The following is a 24,894-nucleotide window of genomic DNA, read 5'->3' on the forward strand; positions in this document are numbered from 1 at the left end:
TATAGCTTCATTTTAAATTTCTTATTTATTCCTCAGATGTACTTTGCAGTGCATACTTGCTAAGTGGTCATACTACAAGCATACAAGTTCAGTTGTACTGCTGCATAAACAGTAGTGCAAACTTGAATGACTAAATAGAGATGTTTGTAAGAAATTAATCCTGAATTTAAAACCTTGCACTGGACCTTGACTATGAAAAAAACAGTTAAGTCAAAAGCCTTCATTGCACTCCCACATCTTTGGTGCCCTCAGGATTGCTGTACTCAGAGGACTAGTTTAAGTGGTTAAGCCTTTTGTTTGTAAATTGGGGAGAACCTCTTTCATACATCAGAACTCACAAAAAAAGTACATGTTTAATGATCATTCACTTGCTATTTTCATGACCTCCAGGGTGGGAGAGAACTTTCATATTTAAGACCCTCCAAGATCTTCCATGGTTGGTAGAAACATTGAGTGGATGAGCATCTCCCCTGAGTATAAACCTATCCCTATAAAACAAAGTCATTAAGGTCATCTGAAAATCTAAGTGGGAAATGATTCTTACCAAATAGGATACAGCCTACGTTCCGCTGCCTCCACATAGGAGGCTCTACTAAAATGAAAAAATAATTGAAACTGAAGTGGTTACTGTCTTTTGTGTTTTAATAAGTCACGTAAGTGTTGTGGACACCAAGAGATGATTTTTAAAGTTTCGGTTTTGGAGGTGAACCAGTATATGCCAGAGTCACAGCATGACACTGCAGAGCTGAGGATCTGTGTTTCATTGTGGAAAAATACTTTCTGTACAGTTCCTTTTGGGAAGGATAGGGGACAGGACATGCCAGAAAACCACAACAAGTAGCATTTTTGGAGAAAGGCACTTCCTGACCTTAGCTTTCAGATAAATCCCAAACTGAAGACATCTATAAATAGGAGAAACAGGAAAAAAAAATCTAGTAAGATATCAAATGTCACTTGTTTAAAGCAGAACTTTCCTTTCTCCTTAAAAGAAACCATGACACAGTTTTCCTAAAGCAATGTACAGTGTGTAAGTAGCCATGTCTTACCAGGCTGGAGACTGGCCCAGCTATTTCTGCATTATCTCCTGGCTCATTTTACAACCAATTTAGAAATATTTTTCACTAGTGTTCATAAATAACATTCAGACTTTTCAACACTCTCAGGCAACTTACCACAGACTCTCAAAACCATTTTGTCACATTAAATTTAACACATTATGATATGGTTGCAAAACTTAATAAGCCTGTCTTCTACTATTTTACGTGTTCTGCAGAGTTGGCAAGTTTTAGATTATTTCTTTTAGAAACTAAGATTACCCTGGAACAACCAGGGTAGGTAAAGTTATCTTGAGAATGGCATTTCAGCAGCTATCTAATAGCAGAGGGGACAGGCCAATATTTGGCTGACAAATTGTGATAAGCGTGCTCTAAAAATAAACAGCAACTTATGAGGCACCAAACACCACGAAGCTGTGCCCATGGGTTTTTTTTTAATATAAAATGGAAACCTCATGCAGTAAACCAAATTGACTTGTGAAGTTACTCATGGTTAACAGAAGTAATACTTCACCTAAAAGCTATTTATGAAGGCCAGGGTAACCATTAGAGCACCTGTTTCAGACAGACCTCCTTTGTTCAAAAGAAATGTAAGGTAACTCGCCTGCTGGAACGTGGGCCAATGTCAACAGCAAATCCAACTGGATTTATGTAGGTTGTGTCACTATAAACCACGTTACTTTCGTCATGGCTAAATGTTCGTTTACAAAGCCAAGATGGATTGTAAGAAAGTGCCATTATTTTCTCTTCACTTTTAAATTTGCATTAAATATTCATTCACATGAGAACATTAGACCTTAAACAGCAATGTTTGCTTATCAAACCTGGTAAAGGTAGAAATCTGACATATGACAATTCTGATGATGACAGACTCAAAGTATTTGTATATTTTGTTTCAGAAGTGAAAAATAACCTGTACAAGATACACTGTATTGCAATTTATAAATACAGGTGAGTTTCTTTCCCACTCAGAAATAAATAAATGTGGAATAAATTATTAGCCAAATCACTCTGTTCTAAGTGCTCACCTCGTAAGAAAAATACCTGAAGTAATGACTAAGGCACAAAATACAAAAAGCACTGCAATAGGGGTTTAGAAAGGGAGAAACTACAGGACATCAAATTAATAACACAGAGGTTAAACCATAGCATAAGGCTAGATACAAAGAATAACTACAAGAAGGGAGAAGGACTCGTAATTTGCCTGGGCATTCAGAAACATACTTTGAAATTAAGTATCCTGTCCCAAAACTCAATTGTCTTTGTTTTGGGTTCTTAGAACCGTTTTTCAAAGCTAACGGCATTTCTACCCCTTTGTGCCATGCATTGCATCAATCACGTTTTCCAGCAATATCCTTTAGTCCAGAAGTTTTTCAACTACTAAAGTGATGTTCCCCTAAAAATCAACATAAATTAAGAGTTGAACAAGACTATTAAAGAGGATTTAGGACTAGTGGAGACCAGCTATCTATCAATACTCAGTCTGGTAAAATACAAGCTAATAGCACTAAAATAAATGGCTGTCTAAAATGCAGCAGATATGGAATATCCTACTCTCTTCCACCTTGGCAAACATCTAGAACAGAGCTAAAACAACTCTCACCCTTCCCTTGGCACTGTTACCTCAAGCCATTTTTAACAGCTGAGCTGGAATTGTGCTGCCATCTGATAGTTGTTCAGTGGCCTACGACCAAGGAGTTGGCATCTTCCAACTAAGTCATCTTGAATTAAAACAAGGCATTGGCGCTAATTAGCAGCTTTCAGCAGTAACGGAGAAGCCATGGCAAGGATGGAAACTCAATTACCCTCGTTCCAGCAAGTGCCTGCTCCTGGTCAGCATGTAGCTGGCGGAGCCCCTTGTGTTTCCATATCTATGGCACACATGAAATACTTCAGTCTTCAGATCAGAGCACTGCGGGCTGTTCACACAGAGGTCTGACCTTTTGTGCTTTGTACAAATTTGTAGCAAATCCATTGAAGACCCCCAACAAATCTGAGGCACTATGCAGCCACGTGTACCATAGGATCAATGGAGAACACAAAATGCAACTCAGACTGAGACCCTCACAACTACTTTCCTGTAACTCAGAGTGAAAACTGCCTTCCAGGGAGAGTTTACCATCTGCTCACCAGCTCCTCAGCAGTGAATACATTCAAGCTACTTAGTTACAGCACTAATCGATTAGAGGGAGACACCACCTGAACATCATTAACCAGTGCAAAATCTTATTTTCTTGTTTCATACTCAGCTAGAGTATCATCTATGAACTACACTCCCATTTATTGTTTTTCTTAAGATAGTACAATTTCAGTGGATGGGCCACTTACTGCCTTCACTGGTGAAACTGCGGGTTATTAGCCACCCTCAACAGGAAATCAACAAATGTGTCATGATCAACTACACCACTTCAGCTTTCAGCATCTTGTTACGAATTTAGCAACTGGGATAAACGCCCAACCACATTACACACCTTTCCACACATTCTGCTTCAGCAGCATCCAGCACCTGCTTTTTTCTTCCAATTTTTGACTCTTTTTGGAGACTGCAGTTCCTCTAGAGTTGAAGAAGAATTCCACAGGGAGAACTCCCACTGTGGTTTTGGAATAGTATTCCCCAATTTAGTGCTATTACAGAAACATTCCAAAGCACACAGTGCTTACTCACTCTCCCCTTCCCTTCCCCTGCAGCAGGATGGAAAGGGGAATTGGAGGCACAAAAGGTAAAGACCACGGGTTTAGATCCAGATATAAGAACAAGTACATTTTAATTTTGCAGTTGATAGCTAAAGTTCAAAGCTATTTCAACATAAAGCATCATTGTACATGAACAGAATAAAATGCCACAACTTTGAAATACCAACATAGCTATTTAAACCAAAGTCCATCTTTTTTTGGTACTATAGCTGTGGCACCTTCAAAAACTGCCTGAGCTACTGCACCGAAGTAGAAGTCAGCAATGGGACGCTGTGTTCTGGCAGCGCCTGCCTGTCCTACAGCACTGGTGAGGAAATTCACTTTGAAAACCCACAGCACCACTGGCAAGGGACAAAAGAAGTCTGTAATACTGCACAGAAAAGCCTCTCTCTCTCAGTTCAAAATGTATCTAAATATTTACTACCATGTATGCTGTGTATTCTGAATGTCTTCTGACAAATAGCAAAACTCCACAGAACCATTCAAATGAGTGCTGGCTACTCACATAATGCAATGTGCAACTGACTTCTGCAAGGTCATGTATTTTGAGGAAATGTTCTGGGTGGGCGAGGGTATGGTTTCCTGACAAAATGAAGCACTTACCTCAAAAGTCAAAACAAAAACAACAGAGGGTACATATTTTAGGACTTCACATGCCAGATGGAAAAATGTGTATGTCTTTTAACTTGCATGCCAATAAAATTAAATGTCTCTTCTTTGTTTTGCCCCCAGGAAGAGAGTCCACCAGCATCCAATTTTCAACAACTATACAACAAACCAATGTAAATACAGACAATATTCAATATAACAATACAAAAAAAAAAACCCCAAGGCCCAGGCCATAGCATCTCCTCACCCAACTCGGTAAATGCAAAGGTGCCCCTTTTATCATGCCCCTTAAGTTAAAAAAAAATCTTATTTTAGGAAATTCATCATGGATAAATAATGTCATAACATTACATCCAGTTTGTTTTTTTTTTTATACTTCTAGCTAGTGTTTGAAAATGGAGCACCATATACTCTCTGGGAGAGGTTAAGGTATTTCAGACATTCCGACACACAACCATAAGCATTTCTTTTCAAACTCTTGTGTCATAGGTCTTCACACCTTCAGCTGCACCAACACAAATATTTGAAGCCACAATCTAAACCAGACTGAGTCACTTAAATTTTAGAAAGCAAAAACCCTACTACACAATCTCCCAAAAGTAAGGTCTTTTTCTTCTGTTCAGCTAACAAGACTGTATCACTTATCCCGTGTTTTTTGTAGCCTCACAAACAGTTGGACAGGCAGGAATGAGGCAGCAGAGAACATCAGCATGGAAAACAAAGTGAGTGAGCAGCTTTGGTGGGTGCCTGGCATCCCGCCAGCATCAACCCACTACAACTAGCTCTGCTGCTAAAGAAATACCATGTACCACAAAAGATTCAGCCTTTGTTTTCAGCAAGTCAAACCTCAAGCCTATATTGGTGGTACAGCCTTGTTTTCCCATGGACTACTTACAAACCACATTTGTGTAACATTCTTTCTCACCCCTCTAAGTTTTGAGTTATTTTTTGTGTAACAAGGCAAAAAGTATGAATTACTAATTTCAGATGGAAAAGGCTGTATCAATATTTTTTCCCAACTACAGTAAAAGCAAAATAAAGATGGGAGACCAGTATCACTAACAATAAAGAACTGCAAATATAAACTAAAAAACAAAACAACAAACTACTAAGCAAACAATCCATAGGTAACAGGAACCACCTTCCCTTTTAGAAACCCAAAACAACTACATAATAAATATTTTTATTAAGCAAAGTTTATTTTAACTTTAAGACATAGAAAAAGCAAGCAAACAGAAACAAACAGCCCAGTAAAGACAGTTAACAACAGGCATGCTCCACGAATGTGTCTTCCACGAAACTTAATACCCATTCCCAGGTAATTTACACTGAAACTAGATGCTGTTTCATTGTGTTGTTCATGTTTATCAGAATATACACAAATAAGAAAAAAATAGGAAAATAATGCTGTCCACAGAAATATTGGTATCAGGATCTTCCTTTAATTTTTATCAGTGCTGAAAAGCAAACACATGCCCTCCCCCCCCCCCCCAACCCTGCAAAAGCATTTAAATATTTTAATTTTTTCTTATTCCTTCAGTGTTTTGCTCAGGTAATGATATACATGCTGACCTTTATTGTTGACTAGAATTCCTTAGAATTGCTCTAAATCAAATATTTAATCACTCTTACTCAGGCCAGACAAGACAGACACACAAAAAGAAACACATCTACAGCTCTATGGGCGTAACAGAGATACCCAGAGAGAACAAATAGCTAATTTTAACTGCAAACAAAGCTGTAAGAAAAGCACTGCAGTAGGACTTCTCTCTCTCCCTTTTCAAGAAAAGTGGTCAACTTCACCAACTTCAGAAAAAGGGAAGCAGAGCACCACTTCCATTTTGAGACTTATTCAAATACACCCCTTCACGCAAAATATACCCAGCAAATTAAATCTGCAACACTGGCTGCAGCAAACAAGGCGCGCAGGCTCAGCTGCCCTTCACAAAGCATCTTTGTAGAGCTATCTTTCTGCCAGTGCTCCTTTTGAATTCCCAAACAATACCTCGCAAAAATTAGATCTCCTACTGTGGGAAAGTTCACAAAACACAAGCCAAAATATATTTTCTCATGAGGATACAAAAAACCCGCAATGAGGAAGTCAAATGTCTTACAATGACTGTTCAGTGTGCATATAGTCATTCTTGAAACATGCTAACAGATTAAGTAGCAAGATTCTGATTTAGAGAAAAAATATTAAAATCAGATCAGTAGTTCAACAGAATGAATAGCTACTGCTAGTAGTTACTACTCAGTAATTTGCATAAGCATAGACTTAAAAAACTTTTACACATACAGGCTTTTTAAAACAATGGATATCAAGAAACAATAACTTATCAAAAAAACTTTAGTTAAGGGATATTGTAATAAGTGTAAAATAAATGAACCATCTTTAGAAGTTCCACTTAAATTATCTTTTTTTTCCCTCAGGTACCAAGGGTTCTCCATGAATAAACAGATAACCCACAGGAGACTCCAACCTCTTACTAAAGAAAAACACGATCTTGGGAAAATGCTTGTATGTCCTTTACTTTTGCTGACCTACACTTTTACACCCAAGACATGAAAGAGCTATCCTTTTGGTCTCAGAAGCCCAGCAGATGATTTTGCTCATTACCAGTTCTGGCAGAAGAGCAAGCCTATCCACGGCAAGCAGTCTTGCTTTACAATAATCCTCCTCCACCAAAGCCTCCCCTGCAGCACCACTGGCTACACCCCACACACCCGGGGTGGGTGAGGATGGGAGGGAGGGTCCCGGCCCCTTGGGGTACAGACACATGCTCTGGTGTCTGAACAGCAGCTCAGGAAGCAAGTGGACAAAACAAGCTTGGACTGAGTAGAAGAACCCTGGGCTTTGGGCCCAGCACTGCTCACTTCAGTACATTTCGTAGGCAAGAATGCCACGGAAAGGCTCCCGGTTTTTAAGTGCAGGAAAGAAACTGTGTCCACAAAGGCTGAAAAAAACATGCTCACAGGAAGATACTCAGCCCAAACCCAGGGCAAACATTTCTTCAGCCACTGCAGGGCAGAAATCAAAAGCAAACTCTACCAAACAGATAATTAATCAAGTAGGAAATTACACAGAGCTTATCGGCGCTACAGTTAAACCCTCACTTTCCCAGTTCCAAACCGGCTCGGATACATACAGCAAACCGAGCTGCAATCTTCTGATGCAATGAGAAAGCACACAAGTGTTTAGGATAAGGCTTCAACTCAGCTACTTCTATGCTACAGCTGAAGGCTTTCTGATCATACCGAGGTCTTTGCAAGTGTTGGCAAAACTCATCTCATCAAAAGAGACAGGAATATATTAATGCACAAAGTACTAGTCCTATGGCAGAGGAGAGCTACTGCAAAAGAAATTCAAAAGTCAATACTCTTGCCATTCTCAAAGCTCTTGGCCATGAAGATATGAATGGCTATGGGAAAATACACACACACCCCCATTAGAAAGACTAGGAAATAAGCATACTCTTTCAAAATAAACAGGATACTAAGCAGCCCATTGCAGTGCATACCCTTAGTCTTGAAAATGACATGAAAATTGACACTGCAAGTTCAGAATCAAACATTCCAGGGCTGTTTCACCAGACTGAGATTAAAGAGTTCACAAGAAAATCTGAGCTATGCAAGGATTTTCAGCTTTACTTATCAGCCATAAAAGATATATTCATACAAGTAAGTTTGTTGGGCATGAAATACTGCTGCATAGTAATACTAGCTTGACTAAAAAATGTATGCTTACTTACAAAATACATTCTCTGGTATTATTTCTGTACTAAACAAATACATTATTTGCTTTGTCAGGTAAAAGTCTCCCCTTTTCCCAATTGTTCCTTTGGTTTTTATGCTGCCAGTTAAGTGCTGAAACACAGGAGGAAAAATCCCTATGGTTAAAGGTATCTACATACATGAGTCTATAGTAACTTGTTCCATCTGTATTCACCTCCCCTACTTCCAGCCCAAAAGCCACCACAAGACATCACTTAACCTACAGTATTTTAGACTCATTCAGGGTATGTTAACTATTTTGAAAAACTTTCCAAAACCCTACAGCATCTAGAGGTTTGTTGGTTTTTTTTAGTTCAGTTCAACTACCCTTACACCTGACTATATGATGGAAATTCTACTTGAAACCCATTGCTGAGCAAGAAAGGAGCCCAGATTAAGAACCAGCAACAACCTTTCTTCATTAAACTGCATTACTAATGATGGTTCAAACGTTAACACAAAACGTAACAGGCTCATGACCCCACCTCAGAACTAGTCACTGCAGTCAGCAGAAAGCCTGACCACCACCATGGGAAGCACAGTTAGGAATCTAATTTTGTTGGTCAAATGGGCTCCCCAGAAAGAAACAGCATGTCCAACCTTGCAAAGTAAGGTTGCTCCTGAATAACCACATAACAAAGCCCTGAGATGCATTATGGAAAGACCACTATATCAATGCAATACAGCCAAATACCAGGCATCAGCTGTCACAGTCCTTCACTTCTCAGGGCTACCAAGAACCAGCAGGAGAGTTTAGCAACAGAATCAGTTCTCAGCATTATACTGCTGTTAGCAGCCTGATTACAGGGGTTATCCTCCTCTGTAAATGCTCACCTCAAAAAGATGGCAACACAGTAGAATGCTGACAGAGAAGAAAATCTGAAAGCACAACTCAAGCTTCAACATATTTTTGTTTTACAAAGGAAAGAAATCCCAAATAAGCTCTTTGAAAAAGATCATTTTAGTCTTCTAATGTATTTGATATACAGACACAAGATCAGCCCAAATTTAAAGACTAAATATTCTTTTGCTAGACTCGCATATAAAACACTTAGTTCCTCTGATCCCATTAAGCTACACAGCCTCGTATTTATTTTTTAGGAGATCACTGTAGCAAGAAGGAAATGTTCCTTTCTGGCTTATCTGAAGATTGCACACAATCATGCTATCACTGGTTACAAGTATAAAAATAGCACAACTGGGGAACAAGCTGAAAGTTTATTTGGAAAAAGCATAGGTACATCCTATAATTAAAGCATTTTTCCTCTCAAGTGTTCAAGAAGGGAGTATCTGCTTTACAACAGCATCCTGTTTAGATGTCTTCTGACATTAAATGACGCATTAGTATCAAACTAAGGGCTACTGTACAGTTCTCCCCTCCACCCTGAAGATCTGGTGCAATGCTGTTACATCTCTGCTCCTCATTACTGCTGTGTTGAACTGCCTTGGTGTACCACACCAGCAGTTTCCAGAAGCAAACCTTAGGCATCTAACATATATAAGGCACACGTTCAAAAAATTTCTTCCTGCAGACGTCACCACATGGCATGAAAACAGTGAAGAGTACGCAGAGTTTTTGAAGCAACCAGCTATTCATATACCATGCCATGCAAATGAGTTGTTAGGATAAAGAAAGCTTAGGGCTCAGTTTCTCTTGTTTGAAAACAAAAGCAGACCTATTTTTTCAGACCAAGCTACACCAGTATAAAACTGCATGCTTTCTAAAATGGCCTATGATGCCAAAAAGAATTTTTGTAAAGGCTTAAAGCTCTAACAGTCCACGTGAGAGGACGTTAGGAGAGAAAAAAAACTAGATCACTATTACTCACAGCTTAAGGGCATAAAACCATTTGTAATTTATGAACATTTAAAAGTTAGATTCCCCAAAGTAGTTAAATTAACTTCCTAGTTCATGTCTTCAAAGAGAAAATGAATAGTTTAATACATCAATTAAAGAGAAGAGTTACACAACAGGCATGTTAAAGTACAGGCCACATATAAATCCTTTTCATTTATTTCTCATTTTCTTTAGCCAACAGAATATTGACTTGTGATTCACAAAAGTCATGAACACTCTGTAAAGGAGGATATACCAAAGAGATATAAAGTTATAAATTTACAAAAGCTATTGCAGAATAAACTATTTACCTCAAGGAAAAAAAAAATCAGTTCAATCCTAAATTACCAAGAGATTTTTGCACTACAAATGTTCATGCCAAGTTAAGTTTGCTTTCCCCAACAATGTTTATCAGACCTACTTCTCCAAGTTGTACATACTGGCTATCATTCTGTCACTCCTGTCCTCTGAGCCTGCAGTGAAGGCATGGTGCCAAATTTGCACCCTGACAGTCCAGGGTGAATAGTAATGTCAAATAGATATTTACCTCATCATGATTTGGGAGAAACTGAGCCCTAGAGAGTTTGCTAGCATAAGTAAGAAGCAAATATGCTACTAACATACTTCTCTTGCTATTTCCTGCACTGACATGAATATAATAAATATATTTTCTCTTTCCAACTCTCTCTCAACTTTAAAAAAGCCTCATGACTTCCCAAAAGCCAAAATTAAGTAGCTATCTTTTAAAGATAGCATAGCAAGGACAGGAAAATACAAGTAAAGAGACAATAAGTTACTTTAATGGAAGAAGGAAAAACAACGTCTTTTACCTTTCTATATATTTTTTCCCTTTTACGTAATGATGAAAGATGATGTGCATAAGCATATTTCTTTCAAATTCCAATACTGTTATAAAATAAAATCAAACTTCCTGAACAGAGACTCAACAGTAGAAAACACACACAATTCAACATGAGCCATTTACAAAAACACCAACCAAGTTTTCTGCTGCAAGCCCAATCTCTCCAGCAGCAACAGGAGGGCACCACCAGTTTCAAGTATTTCCAGTGCTAACAACGCATTAGATTTCCCACATACTTGGTCTTATTTGTGGATTATTTTGGGTCAGTGTCAGTTTCATGGATTTAAAGGTGAGTTTCTTTTCCTGTGGTGATTGCCACAGCAGGCTGCCAGCGTGCTGAGTCAGGAAGTTTTACAGCACAAACGCAGCCCTGGTGTTCCCAATTTAGCTCTCTGCTTAGTGCCCTTCACTGGGCTTTATCCCTGCATTCGGGCTGGATTCTTCACTGCGTCATTTCTTACTTTCTGCCTTTTTGTGTTTCCTTATTATCCCTTCTAGACAGCAAGGCCAACTGGCAAGGACACGAGAAAGTTCAACAGTTCACATGGCACAGATCATACCACAGGGGAAGCATCATCCCCCAAGGCCAGCCTGGTGGCCCCACAGCCTGACCTAGGCTTCTGATGCCTTCTGAGCATCTGCCTGCATCTCTCCTCCTGAGCACCCCACCATGCTTCCATAACCATGTCCTGAGGCTGGACACTGCTGGTAGGCTCCCCCCAGCTGGAATCTATGCCTCTACCAATTCAAGTGACCTCGCTGCGAGTTTGCAGAGTGTCTTCTCCAGGAGAGAGCACTCAGCCTCCTTCAGCTTTCACAACACACTGAAGGGCTGGGTCCAGCACTGAAGGCAAACAGACATTTGGAAAAGGTCAAACAAGGACAGAGAAACAAGTTTAGCACCACAAAAACATGTTCCAGAAGCAGCTTCCTTTTTTTTTTTAATAAAAGAAGAAAAAAACACAGTTGCCAAAAAAGCATGCAACATACGATGCCTATGCAGTTAGTATGTTTTTCCATTAGAAGTTTTATTTTCTCACACATATTCCATGAGTACGGGGATAAAAATAACATTACCACAATGACGTGTCTATAGTAGGAGGAATGACTTATGGGTGCTGAGCAAAAGTCAAGGTTTCTTCTTTGCCCCAATTTGAAATCATCACCAGCCAGTCAGACGCCTGCCAAAACAATCAGTAACAGCATCTCTTCCCCAAAACCCGAATACAGGGACTGCTCAGAGAGCAGGACAAGCCTTTAGAAAATAGGACAGATGGCATTACAACTCCAAGCAAAGTAACTCCTTGTATCATTAGCTATTGAACCGCGGCTTGATGTGGGGATCAGTGTAAAGCTTATTAGTCTTTAGACAGTTGGCAGCAACAGCCACTGCAGCCACCGTTCGGGAGCAGAAGGAACTCATTCAGTTTAGTTGTTTTTCAGGTCATGTTAAGTCAAAATGTTTCTGTACGCACTCCAGTCCCCAGCTTAACCTTTCTCAGCCTCTCCAAGCGCAAGTACGCTTACAAACAGCTTCGACTCACACACTCCTCTGATAAAGGGGGCTCCAGGAGCACGGCGCAGGTATCTAAAAAATTCCTGCCTGGTGCCATTGTGTAAGGATTTCACCCTACTTTGGAGAGCAAGGACTTGCCAAGAATACCACTGACCTCAGCCCCTACATTATGAAACAGCCCTGCCAGCTCCAGCCAGCTATGTAAAAGTCGGGACTGAATTCAAATCCTGAGCCACCCGTACTCCGGGGCAATAACAAAACACACACAGAGGGAAAAAAAAAAGGGGAAAAAAAAAAAAGAAAAGAAAGGAAAAAAAGAAAAAACACACCACCGAAAAATTATACTCTAAGTTAATTTTCTTTTCACCGGAAGCAACCTTCAAAACAAACCCAGCTGGCGTTTCTCCCTCTCCTTCCCCCAAAATTAGGGAGTAGGAGGAAAGTTGTCGCATTAATGCGCGCCTTCCCTTCCCGGGAGCTGCCGACCGGGAATTCAGCGCTGGGGAGTTCGGCGGGGGCTGGGAGCGGGGTCAGCCCTGGCCGCGCTGCCCCGGAGCGGGGCCGTGGGGCTCCGAGCTGTCCCGGCCGGGGCTGCGCGGGGCGGGCGGGGGCAGCGGGGCGGCCCCTCCGCCTGCGGGAGCCGCGGGGTCCGCGGGCACGGGGCGCTTACCTGGGGGCTCCGCTCCGCCGGGTTCTTCATCACCGCCTGGCGGAAGCTGTTATCCACGTAGGACGCCATCGCGCCCCTGCTGCCTCCCGCCGCCGCCCGGGAGGCGCTGGGGGAGGGCGGCCGCGGCCTGGCGCTGCGCGGCCGGAGCGCTGGGCGAGGAGCGGGGAGGCGGCGGCGCGCAGGCACCGCGGGCTCAGCAGCGCCGCCGCCCGGAGCTGCAGGCGGCGGCCGAGCGCCGCCGGTGGCAGCGGCGGCGACAAGGGCTCGGCGCTCCCTCTCGAGCCGGCTCTACGCCTCCCGCCGGCCCGCTCCGCCGCATCCCCTCGGGCACCGTCGTCGTCGCCTCCTCCCTCCTCTTCCTCCTCCTCCCATCCGGGCTGATGGGGGGCTCCGCGCCCGCCTCGGCGACGGGGAAGTTGCCGGCTCGGGGAGGCGGAGCGGCGGGGGGCGGGCCGAGGCGGGACGGACGGCGGGGGGGGCGGGTCGCCGGGGGTCGCCGCCGGCAGGGTCCCCTCCGGCTACGGTGCCTCAGCATCCTCCCCCTGGGAACGCATCCTTGCCAGGTTTAACCACAAAAAAGAAGACTGAGCGGCCGCCGCCATGGTCCCGAGGGACGCGCATCATCGCAGCTTCGGCGGCGCTCCCTGTGCACCGATACTGGTGTTGGGCAAGCTGGACTCCAAAAAAAAAAAAAATAAAGACTTGATCTGCCGAATCTAGTGACTTCGGGGAGGCCACCTGTTGTCACGCTTCTCAAAAGTAATCCGCATCAGCCGGCTGTCCCCTCTGTCATTGCTATGTGGGGTAAAAACGAGGAAGGGAGGGGTGTGAAATCGTTAATTTATCACTGTTCTGGGGGTTATCTAGCGGCGGATTCTTCTCACGTGAACTTAAGTTTTTAAAGAATAAAGGATCTCGCAACATGGCTGATTTTCTTTGTTTACCGCGACACTGAGCACGTCTCAGCAGCAGCCTGACAAACGCCAAGCATGGAAGTATTATTAGCGTGCCATTAGCGGCGGGGTAATACTATTAATGTATTTGCTTTCACAAGTGATGTGTACCCTTCGCTGATACGGATCACGCAATGTAAATAATGTCAACACTAATAAATCTGTTTAATTCCCAGTCACTAACAGTCACATTTCAATTCCAAGTAAGGTAGTGTCATCTTTATTTGATTTTTTTATTTGTGAAAATTCCCAGGGATATCCATCTTTTCCTTACAAAACACACACTGCTAGTCCCAGGAGAAAAAAACGTTACAATTTTAGACATAAGTGGCTCTCAAAAATGCTGTGTCTTCAGACAGTAATCTACTAAACCTACTCAATTTCTAGATATGGCTCATTAACAAAGATAGCTCTTTGGGCTAATCCCACTCATATGTGTCAGCAAAATATTTTTGCAGTAATACCAATTATTCTGGGCAGATCATGGGAAAATACTAGGGAGTGCTCCACATTCTCTACATCTTGCTTATTGGTGCTTACTAGAAGTCCTTATGGGGGATTTTTAATTTTTTTTTTTTTTAGTAACAGATTGAAAATGTCATGTCCTTTGCCCTAAAAAATAGCAGTTTAAATATGCCTCGTGTTCATCATCCAGTGATGATAACAATTCCTTCAAATTAATCAAGCCTGCAGCTATAGAAAAGTGCCAGCTTTTCTGCAGCTCAGTTTACCAATCCAGAGTGCTGGAATTCCCTTTTTTGGGGGGCATATGTATAGGAGGAGTGCCACAGGAATGTGAGGAATGCTCTCTTGGGCTTCACTCCTCAATCACTTCAGGGCACCCATTCCCTGCTGCTGCAGCCTAGCTTGCCTGACATCTTTATATCTCTACATCAAAACAGAGCTACCCACTCTATTTTAATATGCAATTATCTTTCATTTCAGACCTATTAGCTGTAACAGCATCAAGTCGAGTGTTTTGCTCTGGTTAATTTTTTGCTGTGCTGTCTGGTAACACAATACCTGTGATTCATAGGGATATTCCACTTCAGAGAACGGGATTTCGGGGCTCTCATTGTATTCTGATCAGTGTCACAAATCTCGATGGTTATAGATCTGTGTCAAAGGCCTATCACACATTATGTGACTTGTTATAAATGGGAATGAATGAAAAAAGAGAATTGTACATAGAGAACTATGTACAAATATACTCAACAACTTCTCAATAATATTTAAGGATGTGTTGTGTTAACACCTTTTTTGTGTCTGTAAGCAACATATTTGTATAATGCAAATACATCTGATTATTCATATCCTCCATGGTGGATACTAGCATATCCTTTATGCTGTTTTTTTTTTTCTCTTGCTGAAATCAGTCTAGTTATTTCTGAATAGAAAAAAAATAATAAATCAGTAAATAGTCATCAAGATTCAGAGTAAGGGCAGTTATAACTTAAGAAAACATGCAATTATCTCCAGAAACCCCCATTTTTCACTACAAGTATTCAACAAAACATATTTTACGGTGTCAAATGTTTTTGCAACTTACATTTTCTCTTAGTCTTACTGTCTTCCTTACTGTTTTTCAGCTTCAACAAAAAATCAGTATGATTTAAAATACCCATATATACCAGGACATGCCATTCATTTTGCTTATTGGTTACTCTTCAGGCTATATTATCTAGCCTTACCCTTATTTACAATGGATTGGGTTTTTTTGAGGGGGAGTGTTTTTCTGGTCATGTTAATACCTTACACAGGCTTCCTACCCATCTTACACCAGGAAACCAAGAGTTAACTATACACATGCAGTTCATATAATGTTGATATTTCAACAGTATGAAAACGCTTCAACACAAAATATGACAGCTCAGCATAATATCTTTTTGGATAGCTATAAGTAATAGCTATGTTATTTTATAGAAGTGTTTTGCCTTAGAAATACAGAGTATCTGCCCTCCTGAATATGTCCATTTCTTTCAAGTGGTAATTTGAAATGGTCAGGTCAAACAGTTACTAAAATGCTAAGAAAACAAATTCAGCAGTTCTGGGAGCATTTTGTTCATTTGCTAAACCTCATTTTTAAGAAGATACACTTTGAAAACTTGCATTTGGCTTAGCCACTTGGCTTTCAATTCATTACACCTGTAGTTACTCACCCACAGTTAAATGCTTGGTTTGCTTGGGATGCACCAGTCTGCCCTAGTAAGAAATAAAACATTGCCAGTTTGAGGGAGTTTAGCAAGTTATAAACAGTCTGTACGGTTATAAGCCCAGGGATGCTCTTTTCTCCCATTTCTTGGGTAGGTACTTGTTTCCATCTATCTACTGGAGGTAGCACGGCAGGTGAAGCAGATTCATGCAGTCAAACTCCAGCCCTCAGAACTGCCCGTCTCCTTCCCAGATCTTTCCTGGCACCTTCTTGGCAACCATAGAAAGATACTTCCATAACCATTCATGGACATAGACAGTTACTGGGGAACAGAGGGTGAACCCCTCCAGAGCTGACCTTGAGAACAGTAACCATCCCCTTAGGACAGGGCAGAAGGCAATTTTTTTGGCTTTTAAGTCAGATGAATTATTTTAGGTACAAGTAAGGACACTACCAAGGAGAGATGATCTTATCCTTCAAATAAGATTAGCCTCTATGCTCTCTCTTTAGGGTGGCATCATTTCCAAGAATGACTGCCACCTTTTGGAATTTATACATGGCTGGGATTACTAGCACTTGCAATTCTGGTTTTTAGCACCTTTTGCATTATGATGAAGGGCACATGAGTTTGCTTGTTTGTTTGTGTGGTTTTGTCTGTTCATTTTTTAGATCACATCCTCTGTTATTGTGGATATTTGTCGTCCAGTAATCATTTATGTATGGGCACAATATGGAACAACCACTCTGCGCCTCTGATAAATAGAAGGCTAATGAAGACCATAGTAAAATAATCCTTGAATGTTTACCACAGGTTTTATGATCCTTTTATACTCATAAGATGTATGAAATTCTAAAGGTTACAAAAGAGAGCCTGGCCTGTGCCATAAAGGAAAAATCGTCCTTTGTTTTTTTCTTGAAGGAAAAACAGAAGAACTTTTGAATACTATAATGCATTTCACACATTTATTCAGAATTTGCCACTATTTGCATAGCTACATTTGGGAATATTTATCATTAAAATTCAGCTGTAGCTGCAGATGTATGCAAACCAGCTTTAGCTAGTTAGATTAATACTAGAGAAACAGCATGTACCATCCGAGTATTTACATGATCTTGGAGAGGAAGTCACAGTCCACACAGTGTTCCCTTCAGCTGTACTATAAAGGTGCCCAAACAAAAGGAAAGGTGGCTGTACTGCAGCAGCACCCAGGAGGCATAGCAGAAGGCCTGTGCTACACACTGTGTGAGCACTGAACAAATCAGCAGCAGCTCTTGAAGGTCAAGCATGTGTTTCTGAAGCTCTGGAATATCTACACAAACTTCCCCTGTACTTGTGACCACGGTACAGGTCTGCCCCTCGTCCCTCAGGAGTAAAAGTGATGATGGGAGGTCTTCTATCCTGGTACCCCACTGGGAAGGTGTGCTCCAGATCTCAGGTCAACATCAGCCCGAGCTTCTTCTTCTGTGAAAAGAGACACAAAAGTAGCAACTAAAATTCTTAGGTATTCTGAGATATAAAGAAGCACAGCAAAGTGCTGTTTCTAGTAACAGTAGCAGCAGCATTTTGAGGGGCTTTTTTAAAACATAAAATGAACCACAGAGAGAAACAGTGAAATTGCATCTTTTGCACATCAGGATATGTGGTGAAAGAGGTTGGTTTGGTGAGATGGTACAAAGCACAAAGTCAGTGCTTCGGTCCTGGTGTGCTCTGGGACAGGCTGCCAGGGTGGAGAGGTGCTCTGTGTGGGTCTCAAATTGCACCTGCTGCACAGTGGCAAAAGTATCAGAGAGACTAAAGCCAGTGTCATTTTAGATAGATGACACTTTCTGAATAATGTATAGCTTAAAAACGCACTCCACTCCTTTACAAATAGTCATCCATGAACTAATATAGGCAGGATATACATAGGAACAATTTCAACTGTTGAATGTATCTCATAACAGCTTCATGATCTACATATTTGGTGTCACATATATTTCTAATAATATATTTCAGTAAATGACATCCCAAATAAGGAAAAAAAAATATTTCATTCTTACTCATTGCCTTTGAAATTTAAATTACTGAACAAATTAAAGCCCAAGCTTACATTTCACTGTTTTACATTTAAACTAATATATTTCCTAAAAGAAAATACAAGCTTACTCTTTCTGAAATAACTATAATTGTATTATTTAAAATAATATTTTGAAGTTTCTACAACCCAAATATTACATGATTGAGCCAAAGTATCAAAAGTAGAAATTGTCTAAAACTAAAATATAGATGGGATTACTATTTATTCAAAGCTGGCCAAGTCTTTAAAATAATTTAATTCATACATATTAATGATAGATAGCCAGATGACCATTATTGTCCAGCAATACTACTTTTCATAAAACACTCAATGATAAAGTTATCTAATAAATCATGCAGAATGATAAATAAAATATGTAAAGCTCTGCTAGGAAAATGAAAAACATAGGAGATAGGAACTTTATTCCTGCACCAGGATATAAAATATTTATATGAGAAAAAAAATGTTGTTAACATTGTTATTAAAACCTTTTGCTCTAAGTGTGCTATTTTCAGTACTAGGATTCAATACTAATTGCCTAATTTTCACTGGCTGCCCTCAGAAACATTTTCATTTTTTAAAAGTCAGATATATTATATAGTATATAGTATATAGCATATAGTATATTTATTGTATATTATTGAAGCATTTGTCTTCAGCTTGTACTGGCTGCTTCAAAAAATATTAATATATTTATAACTTTTGGCATTACTTGAGGACATTATTCTACAAATTAAGTTTACAGCTGGTAGCATTTTTGCATAATGAATTATTGATTAATTATTCCAGATATTGCCCGTCCTCGCTCCAGTATCAAGCACTGCTTACTGCACTGCTAAGCCAGCCCGTGCTAGAGCTATTACTTGGACCGAGTCCCCAGACACCACATTCCTGTCAGTTTTCACCTCTTTACTCTTGTCACCATCTTCCACAGAAATCATCCGCACTCCTCCCTGCCTAACACACTATGGTGAATCACAAACATGTTCCAACGTAATACTCCCGGCACTTATGAGAAGAGCATTTACATTTACATTGCTTCCTAACAACCTTTATAAATTATTGCTTTGCCTTGAAATTAATAGTCATTGTGGATAATGTTTATGTGGCTCAGCCTTCTTCATCCTTCAGTCACCATTTAGATCTGTTCAAAGCATATGGGGATGTGTGGGTGTGTACTTAAGTGAGTGCTTCTCTGCTGTGCATACATATACTGGCAAAGCATATTCACACCTATATCATAATGTGAAAAGTACTAGCTACCAGTTTAAATGAATAGAATCATCTTTAAGTTCAGTGAATTTTATAAAAGTTGGTATTTTTGTTACTTAAAAATTAGTGATACCACACTCCATCGATTTCTGTTCCATCCATTCTTCCAGGAGGAAACCATCCAGTAACTGGAATAAAAGAGTTTTAAAATCAAATTTTACTCTGTCCAAAGAAAGCATATTCCAGGAAGATGGATGCTGAGTTAAGCTACCAAGGTGATCTAAGCTTATAATGAAATTGTTTTGATCATTCTGGACAATTTAATGACAATATGCCTGACCTTGTGTGTGCAGAACTCCTCACTGAACCTGTATTCAAAGAATATTCTTAGTAGACAGATCATAAAAAAATTACACACTTCAGGTTCAAAACACTTTTATGACCAAATGTGTTTCATAGATTCTACAGTCTCTGTTAATGTCAGCAGTGAAAAGTAAGGCTTTCCTTTTGTAATGAACTTAATACAAAGAGATCCCTATTTCCACTGTAACCTTCAGCTTCTGTACAAATGCATAATGATAAATTCAAGGCTAAAGTTCAGTTGGAGCAAGAAATCCTCCAGTAACACAGGAACAGAGATGTGAAGGACCGGACAAAAACAAGCAGTACTATACTGTAGGCAGTCACTAGCTCTGAGGTAGACGTTTACACAATGTATTCCCTGTGTTTCTTGGATCTAAGACAGACAGCAACAACTTATCACTTTCCCTCAGGGTTTTTATGTTAATTTTGTTATTTGTTTCATTTATGTAACAGATACTCATAATACTCTTTAAACATTCAGCAGCTAGCTGTGATAAACACTATCTTCCTACTCCTGCAACAACTGATTCGTGCTGAGAACATGCACCATTGCCTTCTCGTGCCAGTGGTGGAAGAACATGGGAACACACTGCCTGTTTCACTATTCCTTTCTAGAAAAAAAATTAAAATCATAAGAAAAAGCCTCTGTCTTTGTTGCTGTGCTTAGCAGAGCAAGTAGCAGAGGGAAGATGCAGATGAAGATCTGTGGCCAACCAAGTACATCTTGTAAATAAGTTTTCTAGGTCAGGAAGAGAAACTGACATGTGGGAAGTAATTGGACAGAAAGAGGTAGTTGAGATTAACGCTTTGTGGCAAATAGATGACTCTCTAGAAGATGTAACTTTTGAAAAATAAAGGAACTCTCAAAGATTTTGTTGGAGGAAATTTTTTGCCAAGAATTTTTTTTTTTTTGTTGGTTTTTTTTTTTTTTTTAATTGGCCACTTACAAGAATACTGACATATGCTGGCACCTGACTGGCATGATGAGAGCCCTGTGCACTGCCACTGTAACCACACTCCTGCTATCCATATTTAAATTTTATCTCTCTTCCTTCAGCTTAAGCTAGCTGGAATGGAGACAGTCCTGTGTATTCAGTCTTTGGGATAAGGAAGTATTGAAATACTTACAGGTACCCTCCTGCAAATAAACTGGAGGGTGGAGATTGGCATCCACGTACTCTTGTTTGTGCGCGAGCAGCATTCACATGAGGAAGCAGATTCTTTGGTGGGAGAAGAGTTCCTGAGAAGAGTTCCAGGTCTTTCTCCTGCTTCAGTGTGTCTGTTTTACAGCCCATGTCCTCATCTGATTAAAGCCCCTGTCTTTCAATGAGACCAACAAAATTCTGCTTGTTTAAAACAGGTAAGCACCCTCTCCCTGTCTCTGATCCCTGCTGGGCTTTTAGGGAGTTCTCACAGTGCTGCAGCAGAGGATGGGCTCCAGCTAAAAAAAATAATGCACTGCTTGAAACCCCCAGAGAAAGACACCTCTCTAAGGTGCACTCAGCTGTGCCCCAGGAAGGGCTGCATGATGAACAGCAAAACAATCTTGCCCCTGTTTGCCCAATGGCCACATCTGTGTCTTGTTAGCGACACACGGACTGTTAAAATAGTTCTTCTCTCAGGTGGAGGGGAGCTGTATAACTTCATTCCGTTGATGTGAGTGGCTAACAATGTTGCCTCGAGCCTTTGCATTACTACTGCATTCAGGTATGAGCTTAGATTCCTCTTGCCATAGAGCAAGGGAGTTGAAGCACAGGAGAAAATTTCAGCTTTAATTAACCTGTCTTGGTCCCTTGTGTTACAAAAATACTCTCAATGCTTCAGAAGTCAAGTATTTACATGGATACTTTATTTTCAAATAGACTTTCTAAAGTTTTATTTGAAGTACCTGTAATCCTTAACCCACACTCATCACTAATATACTCTCAGTGAGGGTCCCTCTCACCTTATATGTAAATCTCTGACCCAGTTAGTGGGTTGACACTCCTAGTAGATGCAATTGATTAAAAACACATAGAGCAGACCTTCAAAGTGCAAAGAGGGGTCTTTCAAACAAAAATACAATTTTTTTTAAACCAATAATGCTAGAGCTATTCAGTTCATTTGAATTTGGAGACCAATACTAAAGTTAGGGGAAGTATTTTCCTACTGTGGTTAGATCTTAAAAGATCTGTACATGTGGGAATTAAGTTACACTTCACTTTATGGGAGCCTCAAACCTGAAGGTTCCAAGGCTAATCTTGTGGAAAATAAGAAAGGAATTTGTAGGTGGATGAAGATGTGATAGCATTTGAGAAAATTTGGACTACAGTGGCCTGAACCCATTCTGTAGTGCTTGCAGATCTTTGTTTTAGCAAATTTTAAAGAGAAATAAAAGTATTGAAGATATCCAAAGCAATATATAGCTTTGAGCTATTCACTAAAATATCTCATGGTATGACCACATGTATGTCTTTTCTTTAAAACCATGCAGGTAAGTAGTGGCCCTGAAAAAACATCTCTTAACCCAAATGATTAAGGTTAAATCACATGGTATCTCCATCTTCTAGCAGGCATTTGCAACTCTTTTGAAAGCAACTGAAAATACTTAATTGGCCTAGATGCACTCACTTGCACAATTATAAAGTGAAATAGGGTAGCTGGAATTAAAGGCGAAGGATGTAGGAACCATAAAAATGTGATAACTTGTTCCACTTGTAATTTCCCTTAAGAAAAATTTCATTAATTTATGTGCCCATCATTTCCCTAAATTTACCTGAAACACTGTATAGTAGTCATAAAGCCAGAAAATTACTCACTTTTCCCTTTTCTCTAGAGCACTTTGTGGTGCCAGATACCTTTCCCAGGGAAATAAGAGAGAGATAAGATAGAATGTCAAAGTATTCTGGAAAAAAAAATTGGAGTTAAAAAAGCAAGACTAGTTTATACCATTCCAATCGTTCACCCTACTCTTTGCAGCACTAACCATGCAGTCCTACATGACACACCAGAGAGCTCAGTTACACTCAGCATCTTTCCTGAGATGCTGCAGAGTCCTTCATTCAACTGACATACCTGTGTGAATATTCACTTTGTGAAAAAAAAACCCAATAATCTGAAAGAAAGCAAAGCTTCATCAAAAAGCAGGGAAGATGGAACAGAATTAAAATATACTCTTGTTTTAGCCTATCAAGCTTTACCCTCCTCAGGGCTTGGGCTAGACAGGCTATTTGCAATCTGTTTACCCAGAAAGCATAAAGTAGGTGTATGTCTGTGGAGCAAACCCTTGTGCCTGTAGACTGCCCCAGCTAGCCCCTGCTGGTTTATTCAGAAGAGCCTCACCATCTCACAGCCTTATCAACTATTCCTTATGGGGCCAAGCTGGCTGCAGTTTTCCAAGCCAATTTTTCCAGCTACCTATGCAGGCCCAAAGGCCCATTGAGGTTACAAAGACCTTAAATGATGATTATCAGACAGCCTTCGAGGTCTTGCCGACCTAGTTTAGAAACCACATCCCAGAGTGGCCCTGGCCAGGTTATGTGTGCTGGTCAATACTGGAAACTTCCACTGGCTTGTCTGTGCAAGGTAAAGCAAGTCAGCACAGTCGTGCCACTAGAAGCTCAGTGCAAATGCATAATTATAGAGACATCTTTTACTGCTACAGCTTATTTCAGCCTCCTCACTAAGATGAGGTACAATAATACAAGAACTTTCAGTGAAAGGGAGTTCATACTGGGACTGTTCAGGTTACTGGAGCTGTTTTAATTATAATCATGCACTCAAAGCAGAGGAAAAAAAAAAAAATCCTGCACTGTCCTTTAAACTGAGAAGGCATTTTTCATCATTCTTCCCATAATCATTTCCCTCTGTTTTGAAGTATGGTTTGAGGCAAATGCTCCAAATCTTCTATCAAATTTGAGTCTCTTTGACGATCCCTGTAGGCTCCAGTTCTGCTGTATTAATTGAAGCGTAGTGCAGTAGCATATTTGGCCTCATAAATTTTAGAAATGCTGCATTTTTATCTAGTAGTACTATAACCTGAGATACATTTTAATTTTTGATGTCACTAATCACTTTTTTCATGGGGAAAGGCATGTTGCCATGGCGAAGTCTTTTAACTTATTATTTTCATAGGAACACATCACAGAAGAAGATTAGGAAAGTGTAAATAATTCCTTCCTTTATAATGCTTGCTGTGCTATACATCTTTGAACAAGTTACTAACATGTGTCCCTCCTTGTTATAACACATATAACAAAACTTGGGCACCTACCTCATGGGAGCGTTTTGAGGGCTGGAGCTTGTAAAGTCCTTTTGAGGATGAAAAGCTTTATATGAGTATTGAGCACTAATCTCAGCCATGTGGACAAGCCGTGCACATTCGAAGTAAAAACCTTTCTAATAACATCCATCTGCATCTTGAATACAAGAAAGAAATTGTAAGACAGCCTGTCAATGATCAAGGCTTTTTCATGCAGCTCACCCTACTGTTTGGCAGCTGGCCAGCTCAGAGAGCCTACAGAGGAAAATGGCTCCGAAGGAAAAAATGTGCATGTTAAGCAGAGGACAGCTTTTGTGAAGGGTGAGAAAAAACAAGACAAATACCCTTGAATACCAAAGTGCTCTCTGGTACATGAAGGAATGAAGTGGGATGAACTGTAAGGAAGAAACTACAGTAGGCAGGAGCCTTCTCTTCTCGCTAAAGATTACTCAAGCCTGTTTGCACTAAACTGGTGAGATAAAACACATTTCCACTTAAGGACCAAGACTGCTTTACATTAAGGATGTTTCTTTGGAGAGAGGCTGGGAGAACCAAGGAAGGATTTATTTGAACTGCAGCACCTAAACCAACCAAGAATGCATGTCAGCCTTCAAAACTCTATTAATGCTATCATAAAATCTTTCAAAATAGTTTGTAAGGCAATGTAGTAGGATCTGAGCATGCTGAGGGGATCTGAGCAGCTTTTCTTCAGAGGGACTGATTTTTCTTCAGTGTGACTTATCTCACTGGCAAAGGTACTTTAGCTCAGGGCACTGGCCCCCTTCTGTTACAAGCCCCCGTGCAGAGTCATCAGCAAATTCTTTTGCCTGATATATATATATATGCACACACATATATGTATCTAATGTCAGAATTAGTGCCCTTACTTCCTCTCACCAGTCA

General features: G+C 40.4%; 1 protein-coding gene and 1 long non-coding RNA gene across 5 annotated transcripts in view; both read right to left on the bottom strand.

The window, feature by feature from the left end:
• Positions 1-13,222, bottom strand: part of RAPGEF2 (Rap guanine nucleotide exchange factor 2) — a 185,276-nt gene extending 172,054 nt beyond the window's left edge. For 2 of the 4 annotated variants that reach the window (XM_068187179.1, XM_068187176.1), the window contains exon 1: positions 13,015-13,222. In XM_068187179.1, the coding sequence (XP_068043280.1) occupies positions 13,015-13,083 (69 nt within the window). In that variant the 5' untranslated portion in view covers positions 13,084-13,222. Of the gene's footprint in view, positions 1-10,513; positions 10,604-13,014 lie in introns of those variants that run through there. The other 2 variants (XM_068187180.1, XM_068187178.1) reach the window with 1 other exon arrangement.
• Positions 13,223-17,068: 3,846 nt separating this feature from the next.
• Positions 17,069-21,696, bottom strand: LOC137472251 (uncharacterized). Its single transcript, XR_010998089.1, has 2 exons — positions 19,082-21,696; positions 17,069-17,581 (listed from the first exon to the last, which is right to left on the bottom strand). It is a non-coding gene; the product is annotated as an uncharacterized lncRNA (long non-coding RNA).
• Positions 21,697-24,894: the final 3,198 nt, after the last annotated feature.

The sequence above is a fragment of the Anomalospiza imberbis genome, chromosome 4, assembly GCF_031753505.1.
Source record: "Anomalospiza imberbis isolate Cuckoo-Finch-1a 21T00152 chromosome 4, ASM3175350v1, whole genome shotgun sequence".
Lineage (NCBI taxonomy): Eukaryota > Metazoa > Chordata > Aves > Passeriformes > Viduidae > Anomalospiza > Anomalospiza imberbis.